Source organism: Rhipicephalus microplus, chromosome X (assembly GCF_043290135.1).
Source record: "Rhipicephalus microplus isolate Deutch F79 chromosome X, USDA_Rmic, whole genome shotgun sequence".
Classification (NCBI taxonomy): Eukaryota; Metazoa; Arthropoda; class Arachnida; order Ixodida; family Ixodidae; genus Rhipicephalus; species Rhipicephalus microplus.
In genome coordinates, this window is record NC_134710.1 from 64,931,498 (window position 1) to 64,944,781 (window position 13,284).

Here is a 13,284-nt window from a genome sequence, read left to right on the forward strand (position 1 = left end):
TGTATCTCAATAATGAATGTATCGCGACACTACGCAGGGCACGACGTCTTTGTGTGTGCGTGTGTGTGTGTGTGTGTGTGTGTGTGTGTGTGTGTGTGTGTGTGCGTGTGTGTGTGTGTGTGTGTGTGTTTGTGTGTGTGTGTGTGTGTGTGTGCGTGTGCGTGTGCATGCGCGGAGGGCGGTCAAGAGACACTTTATGCATGTTTTTGCGTGCATGCGTGTGCATACACAAATGCAACATTAAAAACTAATTTCGTAGCAGGGGGCCCCCCTCTGGTTACGCCAATGATAGGGTTAAAACGGGGACGAGGCACTTTATGAACTGAAAAGCAGCCGTAGACGTGAATGTCGCATTCGGCGTTTCTATAGTGCAGGTGCGTCCACTAGGGAGCCATGAGGCGACCGTCCTTGGTGGCGTTGGTGACCCTTCTGGTTCAGGTGAGTGAGTGATATTGTGTGGAGTGCACTGTCCAATTCAGCGCGAGCTCCTCGGATAGAGTTCGAAAGCTGGAGGACGACCGGCGCAGATTCTAACCGCTGCTGCTGTTCAATCAGAACAGCTCTGAACACCATATACAACAAGCCAGCTCCCCTTTAGGTGTGTTCGACGAACCGCATTGGAACTCAATGAGTGGAATATGTGGACCTGGCGTCTACAGCTGTTAACGACGTTCTTACATGTACGCGTCGTGCTTGACGAAAACTAAACGGATTGTACGACAAAGCCCGGCTGGGCAGAGCTGCGGAATCAATCGCCATATTATTTTCATAAACATAGGCTGATATGCGGATCACCTCGAAGAAAAAGGCCCGAATGCTGTGCTTGTGGTCCAGTATACAATTACGGAAGGATGCATACGAATTCGTACACACACTGCAGGTGACAGTAGACACCACAATTAAATATTTGTTTGAAGCAGTGAATCAGGGTTGATAAGTATATAATAACATGTACGGCATCAATATTTATGAAATATGTACAGACGTCATAAGAGGTCATGATAAGCTGATTGGTTCACTGGCAAATAAAAAAACAGCGTGACAACTTCATATAAATTAGAGTCGATTTGTACACATTACTAATACTGTAAGCAAACTCCCACCTCATGGGTCGTGAATACATGTACAGCTCATGATGGTTGCATTTACGATGCACACTAGAACGTGTTACACATTGCGATAATGGTATTGTTGCATATTTAAAATGGCTTCAGTTGAAGTAAGAATGTCAAAAAAATGACTGCGCAGCTGCGTGCTGCGCTGCAAATGTCGTTGAAAGATGATAGTCTTCTGCCGACCGTACTACATGAGTCCTGGTCTCATCCACGGCCATTTATGTTTTGCATTGCCTCAGGCAGCGCCTCCTCTATGTTGAATAGGCCGTGTATGGCTGGCATTGATTCGTGAGATATATGGACGCCATCTGCTGGTGGATTCGGGAAACACAGTCTTGTGCAGAACCCAGGGCCACTGCCAGGTGGCAGCACCATATCGTCGGCAGAGGGCTTTTTTTTTCGTGCACCTGAGCGTCGCCTTTTCGGCGCAGCCTAATAAACACTCTTTAGAATTACGTATATATGTATTTTCAAGTAAAGAGATACACCACCTTGTACTTACGTATTGATGTCGTGCCTCAGATATTCGTGATCTTTGCTTTTTGATCGACAATGTTCACAAGTATGAACGCAGTCATCAGTTCAATATGAATGGGCATTCAGCAAGTGCTTAAACTTAGGCCGGGTGGCCGAACGTGTGACAGACAGACGCATCTCTAGCGGTAGAGATATCCTCGTGTCGGCACCTAAGAGACTGAGGTTGCATTGCATTATTTAACTCTCCGCCTGTGGAACTACGCGTCGTTTAATTCGAACAATATAAATTAGCTTCACACAGATAACTGTGCCGATAAAATTATTGCCACAAAATGAGAAGTGAACCCATTTTATTGGCACTAGGCTCTCCTTAGTGACAACTTTTGTACCAAGGGCGTGCTGCGTGTCATTATACTGGCTGTGAGCAAGCTATAAATATACTCAGCGGTGAGGGAATAGAATGTTAATTTCAGCGTAGAAACAGCAGAAGCGTAGGTGAATTCATCAGCAAGAGTGTTAAAGGGTAGGAGGGATGGTGCGGTAATCAACTATAGTCAGGTAAAACTCTGAAAGGCGGCGGTATTTGCTCTTCAGAGGCGTAGAAATATGCGCCAGTACCAATGGGCGCGGAATTTAAACAGACGACATGAGCTGGATGGCTGGTGAATCCGGCCATCGTCCGGCTCGTGAGCGAGAATTGGTCGCGCTTTGGTCGTGTGGGCGGGGCCTCTTCTGCCCTTGCAAGTTCCGGTAAGCAACCCTGACCATACCGAGGAGAGAACACTGGCATGAATAGCACCCACACAATTAAAATGCATAGCGCGCAACGTTGTCACCATCTGTAATGAAAAAAAAAAAAAAATCAGCAGATCCCACGTACCTTGGGAATCGACGTTAATTTTTCGCGAAGCATGCAGAGGGAAGTTCACAGTGTTGTATTTTTTTTTATTGAGCAGCACGTCATGAAATGACGTCTAATATGTATATAAATGTTGCACGCACAGACATATGCTGAGAAGTTGCAGATGTTTATATAACTAGTTGTTTGCACATGCGTAACAGCGCCAACAGGAACATGAGTATTAGCAAGACCAGAAGCGATAAGCTTATATGAAGCGCTGGTCGTCGAGTCAACGCTGCCGATGTCGAGTTTTTCTTAACACTTCCGCGTTAAAAATTGCCCATGTGTGTTCTCGTCGTTCCTTGGTAGATACTAAGTGTTAGTCACCTGTGGCGCATACCCGCCCGTGTCTGGCGTTTGACGACTTACGCGATGAGATAGTGACATTTTTCATGTCTTGACCAGCGCGTCATATTCGTCTTACCATCTTACCGTCCCGCAATAATTTTCGTTAAGAGCATCCAGACATAAGCGGCTAGATAGATAGATAGATAGATAGATAGATAGATAGATAGATAGATAGATAGATAGATAGATAGATAGATAGATAGATAGATAGATAGATAGATAGATAGATAGATAGATAGATAGATAGATAGATAGATAGATAGATAGATAGATAGATAGATAGATAGATAGATAGATAGATAGATAGATAGATAGATAGATAGATAGATAGATAGATAGATAGATAGATAGATAGATACTTAAAGTGCTTGCAGTACGTGCTTGCCCCGCCGTGGTGCCCAGTGGTTAAGGTACTCGGCTGCTGACCCGCAGGTCGCGGGATCGAATCCCAGCTGCGACGGCTGCATTCCCGATGGAGGTGGAAATGTTGTAGGCCCGTATGCTCAGATTTGGGTGCACCTTAAAAAACTCCAGGTGGTCAAAATGTCGTCTCTCATAATCATATGGTGGTTTTGGTACGTTAAACCCCACATATCAAGGAGTAGGTACTTGCAGTACGCAAAGAAATGATTTAAAAAATGGATATATCCCAGCTGCCACCGCTGTTTTAGGAACCTATAGTGGAAAATTTCATTCAGCTGAATGCATTTGTCTCTTTAAGGTGAAGGTCGTGAATGCTTGTGAAGCAATCAAATTAAATATCCCGCGAAAATGGCGCATATGTTCTCGTTTTCTTGATAGATTGACTGTGTATATGCACTCTCAATTTTTCAAGTAGAATAAAGGAAGTAGTTGTTCTCATATATTCATCGACTTACACTACTTTTCAGTTGGGTGCTTTGTCCCGTTTGTCAATCTGGCAGACGATACTAAGCCCTGCTTTCATTTTATTGATTAGTGGACTCGGACTAGGGCTCGTTTAATTTTGATAAAGTTTTCTCTCTCTCTGTCGATTAACAGAGGCGACCTTGGAGTGATCGAGGCGTAATGGCCGAACGCAACTCTTTGCTGCCTCATTATCCATTGAACGCGGCCACTGAATTAAGATAATGATTTGTGAAAGTGACTCGCCAGGAATCCGGGCCTGCATACGAGAGCCGCGTTGGTCTGGCCCGCAGCGGCCGATCGAGCTTCTCGCTTCCTCGCAGGTGGCGTCCCAGGGAAGCCCGCGGCGCGCGCGCCAGGGAGTCAGTACGACGCCAGCGGACCAGGCTTCGTTGCTGCCGTCGTCGCCGCAGGGTCTGGCGCAGGTCTCCAAGGTTGCCGTGCGCTGCACCAAGAAGGCGATGGAGGTGCGCGTCGAGTTCGACGCGCCCTTCACGGGCGTCGTCTATTCCAAGGGCCACTTCGAGCAGCCAGAGTGCCGCCACGTGCAGGCGGATGCGACGCCCGGCAACTCCTTCGAGTTCGTTATCCGCGCGGACCGCTGCGGCTCGTCTAAGGTCGAGCGCAAGACCAAGGACGGCGAGTCCTACATCGAGAACACCATCGTCGCCCAGAATGAGCCCAAGATTCAGGTGTGTGCGGGGTCGTGAAAGGACATGTGCGGCACACGGTTTCCTATATCACCTGTACGACTCGGCCGCCAGAACTTGTTTTTTTTTTCTTTTGGGAGAGAGGGCGCTTGGTTCCTTTTTCTATGTTTGTGCGTGTGTTTGCATGTTTGCTTGTATGTGTATACACCTGCAAAGCTGAAAATTTTCAGGATAGGTGAAGGGGGTGAGAGGGGAGAGCAAAACGGCATAAAACAAATAGCTTTCAAAACAATTTTTTTTTGGCTCTTGTCGCCTGTGAAAACTTTTTTAACAGCATAATATTTTTAGGGTGCCTCGATTCTCCTGCTATGATAGTAGGGGTGGCCCCTGGTGGTGGTGAGGGAGGAAGGTCAGAGAAAAGATGAAACCTGTCTCCCCTCCTGCCTCGTTGCACGCAGGTAAAGTGTTCTAGTCTAGAACACTTTAACGCAGGGGCGCCAGAAAGCTGGCCCTCTAAAGCACGCTGCATGCTGTTGGGGCTGAAGGAGCTCGACATGCTGGCCGGAAGACTCCTCTGTGCTTTTCCTGAGAGGTCAGCGCTTAGTGAATATTGGTTATACACGGGAGGGCACACCTTGTTTATGTTATGTGTGCCCATTAGACGAGGATATGTTGTGAAATTATTAGGCTTGTGCGGACAGCAAAAGAAAATTTTAAGATTAAAGCGAGTACGAAGTGAATAGCGATTTCGTAGAATATTTTCTAATTGAATCGAAATAGTGTACTACAAAAAAAACTAGCATAAAAGCCATGAACCAACTAAACTCCACAATATACTTTTTTGAAATTGAAATAAGGAAAAGTGGAAGTGAGTTTGAATTGTTGCATAATTTGACTTTCGGTAGAATGCAATTAAGTGATAAAACGTTTTAAAATGTGCTACTCTTGGAGCATAGAAGCCGGTACAAGAAACTTTTAAGCTTAAAAACCGATTAATCCATGTGAGGGTAATAAATTCATTTAACCTTGCAATTGAGCTCCATGTCAGCGCGAACTTTTCCTAGACAGATGTGCTTTTTCATGTAGCATTTTTGTACTACAGCAAAACATTCTTTACAGGAGGATTACTTGCGGAGTAAAATGCACCTATTCGCTGATTTCGAATACTTGGAAATTCCTAATTTAAATCTGAATAGAAGCGAATTCGAATGCCTTAATATCCATTCGAATATTCGAAGGTCTCGAATATTCGCAGAAGCTCAGAAATTGTGTGCAGTCAAATTATGCAGAATAGATCAAATGCTGTGCTCAGTGAACTGCTGTGTGTTGCGTGGCATTGTCCATACCGGTGATTACGTGAAACTGCGCGACAAAAGCGGCAAACCATAGGAGACAAGGACAAGCGCTGTCTTTTTCCGGCGTCACGTGATGAATCAGTACCGACAAGCTTGGGTCCCCACAAAAGCATACGGTGTGTGCGCGCGCAGGAGTGGTCGGACTCGGCGCGGCGCCTGCGCTGCTCGTGGGACACGAACATCGACCGGACGGTGAGCTCGTCCATCAGCGTCAACCAGCTGGAGGTGCAGCAGGCGCGCTACGCGGGTTCCTCGGCAGCCGACTCGTACATGGACGTCCAGCTGGGACGGGGCCCCTTCTCGCCGCCCGTCACGGGCCTGGTGCGCATCGGCGACACGCTCACGCTGGTGGTGTACACGCTGGGCACCGATCTGGACGTGCTCGTCAAGGATTGCCTGGCGCACGACGGTGACCCGCGTCGCGCCGTCCAGTTGACGGATGCGCGAGGCTGCGTCGCCAAACCGAAGCTACTGGGACCCTGGCAGAAGACGAGCAACACTGGCGCCACCGGTGCCAGTACCATCGCCTTCGCATACCTCAAGGCGTTCAAGTTTCCTGACAAAGTTAGTATCTGTTTACGACAAGGTTAGTATGTATTTACGGACAAACTGGCACTGCAAAAAAAAAAAAAAACTTGGGGGATCCTTAAGCTTCGTTTTTAAGAGTTGTACGCGATAGCGAATACCGGCCCTAGTGCGCTCTTCAACCGCTAAATGCATACTTAGTAATATGTTTTGTTACACACACACACACACACACACACACACACACAAACAAACAAACAAGCGCGATGTACTTATAGTAATGGTACAGATTTTCTATCTATTTAACACCACTTTCATAACAACTTCATGAAAATGTTGTACAGTGATTTTGTCACATGATCCCGTATTATGAACTGCGCGTAGGCGTGACACTTGTATTCGTAAATGGCCACATTCTGTCGTCCGTCTTGCGTTAGTTATCTGTAAATTGTTCTACTTGTTCTTCTGCTGACCTCTTCCGGCCAACTGCAACAAGCATCGCTTTATGGTCGGTGAAATGGCAACTGCGGTACTTCACTTCTTTGATGGTGTCGTGAAAATCAAAAGCTAAATCTATGCAAGTGTTGTGGCTTGTTGAAATGGAATTTCCTTGAAAAAACACAGTCGCCTGGATCGGCGCGCGCGGCCGCGCGCGCTGATCCAGGTGGTCGTGGAAGGGGTCATGGCCTCCGAGATTGCGAGTGCGCGGCGGGTTTCTCTGCGCCGCGCGCTCGCAATCTCGGAGGCCATGAAGGGGCATAAAGAGTCTCACAATGGCTCAAAGATAGCAGCAAATTATCTAGCATTTGCTCTTTGCTTGATCAATGCCGCTGGAAAAGAAGCATGATATGTTTGCCGCTATAGAGGAACATAGTTATCCGTTTTTAGAGCTGTTTGAAAGTTCCTGCGTGTTTTTAGCGGCGATGGCTGCACTATACCGGCCTTTTTCGACGTAGTTTGATGACCTCTCAAATGCGCCTACAAATCGCCGAATGGACTTGTTTCGTTATGACACCTGTCGAACAAAATGCGTTAAGGAGACTCCTTGCGCATGGCATTTATGTAGTGTTTTTTTTTTCTGGACGCAGCTGTAACATAATGACTCTGTGGTATAGGACACTTGTTTACCACGCGAACGGCCCGCGCTCGATCCTTAATGGGACCAATTTTTTTATTTTATTTGCTTTTTTCTCGATTTTTCGCTCACAACCAACGGTACCGACACCGACGGCGGAATTTATCCGACACGATCTCTCTAACGCCATCGCGTTAAAAGAAGCTTGAAACTGAGGCGGTGCCAGTGACGGACACGGGGGACTGAAGCTCCCTAAAACTTTCGCCTGCCCGCTTAGACTCCCCCCCCCCCCCCTCAAAAAAGCCTAGTCTAAACACAACGCAAATGATCCCCCCTTTGTGCCCCCCTTATGGAACTCACTCGTCGTCGGTGCCCCTCCAGAAAGAAAACCCCGCCGCCGCCGTGCCTCATATCTTTCTTATTGCTAACATGATAGCCTAGGAGAATTTATGGCGTCGCCAAAATGTTCGGTATAAATACAAAGATATAGTAGCAAGTTCTGCGTGGAGTTAAGGGGACGCTAAAAAGAAAAACATTTTTTCACATATCAACAAATTAGCCTTAAAATTTTAAAATCACCACTTTACCAGGAGAAAACGCACAAAAAGAAAATGCAGGTGGCGATGTCACTTAGATATTTCAGCACTAAACTTAGTGGCGTCATAGCTTTTAACGGTTACTACTATAGGGCAATCCAGCGTAGTTCCTAACCAGTAAAAATGAAGCACATAATAATCGAATTTGTTGCTATCGCATTCATTGCTTCACTCTTTCGGCAAAACTGTGACTTCCTCTTCATGAAGAAACACGAATGGAACCAAAAACGATACGAGTGCCCCATCCGTGTTCCTTTAAATGCGATGTTTCATCTGCTGACCCATGTGTCAGCTCATACGGAGAGTGCTCGCTATTGCATCCCCAAAAGGCACACGGCACTGCTTCCCCGCAGCCACTTCATCTTCACGAGTCACATACTGTGGTTCATGTAGCTTTGTTTTTGCAGCGAAATCTGCTACGAGATAAAAAATCACAACGTATCTAAGGAGTGAATGATGATGACTGGGGCGAAGCGTTCGTCAGTCCGTCCATGCGTTCGTCCGTCCATGCATGCGTCCGTCCGTGCATCTGTTCATACGACCATCCATACATCCGTCCGTGCGTCTGTCTGTCCACCCGTGCGTCCGTGCGTCCGTCCGGTGTCTGCTTGTCTGTCTGTCCGTCTGTGCGTCCGTCCATCCATCCGTGCATCTAATGAACTCTTCAAGTACCGCCATCTCGCATCTTTTCATCATATATTCATCACATAGAAGTACCGTCATCCAGAGGACATTCCAAGGACTAAACAAGATGTGGCTTCCTACTACTATGACAACTGCTACTACTACATACATCGGGACACACGACCCACGGCTAAAGGAGCTTCATCCCTAAAACAGCAGCCGTAGTTGGCGGCATATAGTTGTCCGCTGCCGACGTTGCTGCCGGAGCTTGAAGTTCCCTGCCAAAAACACCTCATACTGGCTAATGTCAGGCAAGGAATCACGCTATACACGAGCGTTGTAGAAGACTAGAATACCACCAAGCAGGCCCGTAGCCAGGAATTTTCGTCATCGAGAGAGGGGGACGGGTGCACCGGTTCAAGACCTTGAAAAACGCCTATCTTGATTATTTGACATTGGTAAAACACCCCCTCCATCCGAATTTCGGGGGAGGAGGGTGGCTTGGGTACCCCTGCCCCTGGCTGGGTGCCTGCCACCAAGAGTCACAGAGCGCGAATCGCGTGACGAGTCTGCAATGCCTGAAGCTTCCAATCGAGCTCAGTGATAAAGCTTCCTCGTTATCAGCCGCAGAATCAACAAAGCGCACATAATGCATCAGAGATCTGTAGCGGGTACCTTGCTTCTCCTCAGAGTGATGAATATAGACTGGATTTTAGGCCGTGTTACGTTTGGCGCGGCAGCATCTGGGCAGACGCCATTGTGCGTGAGCCGGTCTGCTAGGGATGCTTTAAACCCCATCAGTGCCCAGTCTGCAAGACGCTGTCCTGTAGATGTTCCAGGTAGCAGTCGGATCTCAACGAAAGCTTCGCGAGACAAGCCTTTTGTTGAACGGGTTCGAACAGCGTGGTACGGTGCCACTGTGGCTGGTCTCATTAAGTCAACCTCTTGACTTGGCAATTGTCATCTACTCGATGCCATCGCAAAGCACCATCAGTCCGGAAGCGTGGGAAGACGTCGAAGAAGCAGTTCTCAGGGATCGAGTGTTTGGACTGTTATGTTTGAGAGAGTTCTGGAAGCCTGAAGCTGAAAGCAGCCATGGACCACTGCTGACGTTCGTGTCAGCGGCCATCTCCCCGGAGGAGCACAACTTTTCTTCTCCAGACTCTACAGGCTCGTTCACACTGAAGGTGGTGGTGGTGAGAGTGGTTAGAAGATGAGAAAAGGCACCTAATTTCTGCAACCCGGTCGGGAGCATGGCGCAGTGCCTAGGAGCACGGCGCAGTGCCTACACACACACTGAAGGCGGGTCGGCTAAAGCGGTGAGATGGCAACGCGAACAGCTGGAAAAACCTCCTCTCCAGGCAGCGAAAGTGGGAGAAAAACTAGGCGGAAAGGTGATCCCTCTCGGAGCAATTTTTCGCCGCCTGCCGAGGCTCGCCGCTTTGCCACAGCCAATCAGAACGCCACGCAGCGGAGGCACGGTGGTGGCGCGGGTGTACGTTTGGGAGGAGCACTGTCACGTCATAGCGACATGTGCGCAAAATCGCGAGATGCCTGCCTCATCTCGCTTCTCGCCGACCAGCAATGGGCCGTCCAGCAGGCCCACGAAGCGGCCGCCAGGTACTTCCTGTCGGTCCCTACGTGGGAGACGCCCACTACGCGCTAAGCTCGTCCTGCAGGACTGAAATAAGGTTTTTTCATTCCATTCCCTCCTCTTCTTCCGCGTGGCCAGACGAAGGAGGCATGCGATCTGAACAGGTTCACGCACTCGCCGCCTCGCTGCTTCGGAAATCCCTCTTCGCTTTTGCCGCGCCGCCTTTGGTGTGAATGAGCCTTACCGCCTCACCCTGCGGTGCCTTCAAGGCAGGGGCCGGGTGCGTCATTATGTGGTGCGCTCGTGCTACCATTGGACCTTTTCACCCAGCCGAGTGGTGCAATATATGCACCCTTTCTGGTGGATGGACCACTGAAACTGCGTCACCGGATTTGTGGCAAGAGTAGTCACCGCCTTCTTCGGACCTCCGTGTACGGAGACGGCGGGCTATAAAAGCTGAAGACATTTTGTAAATAGGAATGGAATTATAAGCTGAATCATGAGATGAATCTTTGTACATAGCTGAATACCTGTACAGTTCCATCTTTCAACTATCATGTCAATAAGCCTTCATTCTTTCTTTCTTACGAACGCGTCTACTCACTGGTGAAGATCGGCCATGCGGACGACGGCGGGGAGCCAGCCACTCTAAAAAAAACCCGCCATACCTACCATCGACCTCGAGCCCTTCACAGCAGAAACCATTTTTGTTCATTGCGTCCCCATCGTACCACTTTGGTATTTGAGCGTGGATGAGGTTAACGAATGCTTTCATAATGATTTTTAGAGTGCCTTTAACTGTACATTTTTTACGTCGGTGCCTTAACTCTTATAAGTGCCTATAAATGGCTATTATTAAAATCTGTGATATGAACACTATTTAACCTCAAATATTGATTTGTAGTACAGTTTGAGACCACTATATATTCGTGTTACCGGACAAAATTGACCTTTCTGAACTCTATGCAATACAACCTAGTTCAACAAACTCCCGTAAAGCAGCAGTGAAATGGGACGTGCCGGCCTCCTTACACCTCCGCACTGACACGGTGCGTGTGGTTAGATGAGGGGCAGTAGAATGGGGAGAGGGAAATAAAGGCGGGAATACGAGAAGGGAAGAAGAGAGGAGTGGCAGCCATGGCCGAGGACGTGGCGGGTTGCGTTTAGCGCTGGTTTGCCAGTTCCCCCCCCCCCCCCCAAATTTGAAGCACCTTCTTGAAGACACGGATGTGTAAGTGTGGAAAGGGGAGGCAGGGAACAAAATGTGCTTTTGAGCAGCCGCAGAAAGACGTATAATGACTGGGAAACCAGCGAGTGCCGGTTTCCCAAAAATCAACTAAATTGCAGAGGTGAACATATAACTCCATCGTCGACCGTGTTCACCGCAGCTTCACAGCATGGGTAACCGCCTCCTTTTCGTTGGACAAGATTAATGATTAATAAACGTGTCACTGTATCGTTCGAAGTGTCACCAAACTACCCTGCAATGTTTTCTTTCGTAATGAAGGTATAGCTGCTGCCATGGCGGCGTTCAGTCAGTTTTTGCGCAAAGCACCGAAACGTCGGATCAGTTTTTAGTTTTTAATGTTAACATTGAAACTTTAGACTAAAAGTGTCTGGAGAGTTTATTTAAGCCCTATAGTATAAACTCGTGTCACCGCCTTTTCGGGAGGGCTACCATGTCACGTATTCTAGAGGAGCGGCAGCTCTTTTGGAAGACATGATTTCTGGAGCTGTCAACATTTTTCGGCCTCTTCATAAGAAAACCTTGGGTGACGATTGATTAAAATGTCATTAAGCGGTCCCTAGTGGAGTTAAAAAGTAAGCGTGCAGAATAGGTCGTTCTTAAGAATAACAGTAATCTACGTCAGGGCTAAATTACAGCACCGTGCGAGATTATTAAGCGCGGTACAGAGGTGTTTTTAGCATTGCCGTATGTCCTAATCAAAATACGCAGCCGCTGCGGTCAGAAGCACATGTCGAGAGCCGGCGGCTGTGCAGCGCTTTCAATGCGGCAGTAGAAACTGACGTGAATGGTCTATGTCGCAGGTGGAGGTGTACCTGGAGTGCAACATCGAGATGTGTCGCCGCAAGTGCGCGGAGCCATGTACGAAGTCCAAGCGCAGCCGGCGACAGCTGTCCAACGAGTCGACGCTGCACCACGTAGTGGAGCCGGCGCGGGTGGCGCGCGGCATTCGCGTCGTGGCGCCAGAAGACTTGGACCCACTGCAGCCGTCTTCCGCTGCGCCTGGCTGGCCATCCCGGGCGCCCTCCACTGGAGACGTCTGCCTCTCGCTACCTGGATTTGTGACTGCCCTGTCGGCCGTGCTCGCCATCTTGCTTAGCTCGTGCGTCCTGTCGGCGCTTCTCTACCTGCGCGTGCGCCAACTCACCTCGGACCAGGCGCCAGGCGGCAGCAAATCCAAAAGCGTTCCACCGTCGGAGTTTGTGCGCAAGGTGCGTCGCGTTCCTTAGCGAGCGACTTGAGCTTGCCGATCGAGATATGACACAGCGCAGAATGCGCAGCAAGCAAAAGGCCGCTCAACGTGAGCCGCCGCGTGCTTTCCGATTTCGTCCGCTAAGTCGCCACAGGACCGTTCCCGCTGCAGGCACAAGACTATGTCACTTTTTTGTTTTACCTTCTCCGAGATGGGCATTTCTGAAGAACTCTGATGGAGGACCACCGAGTCGCCGACTCTGGAGCACCAGTTCAGAAGCCGAGCAGAGATCGCACTTCTTCCATGCGAAGACTGGTTTTTCGCAACAGAACGGTGGTGTATACCTGACACGCTGGTTCGTCCACACGACCGTTGCAATAAAAGCCAAAAAGTGAACAAAGCTTGCATGCGGAATAAGTTTATCGCTCCGAGCACATAAAATACATAACCTGTCTATGTGCTTTTTTTTTTGCATGAAGGAGAACGTTCCTGTTGGAAAGTACTTGTCATACGATCACAATGCAAAAATATTGTAAGAAGCTGGCAATTTGCTGTCTCAAGGCATATTTATATTCACTTAAGGAACCATTAGTAGACTTTGTCCATGTGGCTGCTAAGCGTTTAAATAACTTTGCCGGAGTTAAAAGCAATTGCAGTCTTATCATACTCCAGGATTATACGCTGCAGTATATGCTGATGCA

At 48.4% G+C, this 13,284-nt stretch overlaps 1 protein-coding gene across 3 annotated transcripts in view; it reads left to right on the forward strand.

Moving 5' to 3' along the window:
* LOC119176134 (cuticlin-4) overlaps nucleotides 1-12,983 on the forward strand; it is a 39,820-nt gene extending 26,837 nt beyond the window's left edge. Inside the window, exons 2-5 of one of the 3 annotated variants that reach the window (XM_037427274.2) lie at nucleotides 370-438; nucleotides 4,050-4,418; nucleotides 5,864-6,295; nucleotides 12,195-12,983. In XM_037427274.2, coding sequence (XP_037283171.2) covers nucleotides 394-438; nucleotides 4,050-4,418; nucleotides 5,864-6,295; nucleotides 12,195-12,620 — 1,272 coding nt within the window. In that variant the 5' untranslated portion in view covers nucleotides 370-393 and the 3' untranslated portion in view covers nucleotides 12,621-12,983. The remainder of the gene's footprint in view (nucleotides 1-369; nucleotides 439-4,049; nucleotides 4,419-5,863; nucleotides 6,296-12,194) is intronic. The other 2 variants (XM_037427275.2, XM_075877007.1) reach the window with 2 other exon arrangements.
* Nucleotides 12,984-13,284: the final 301 nt, after the last annotated feature.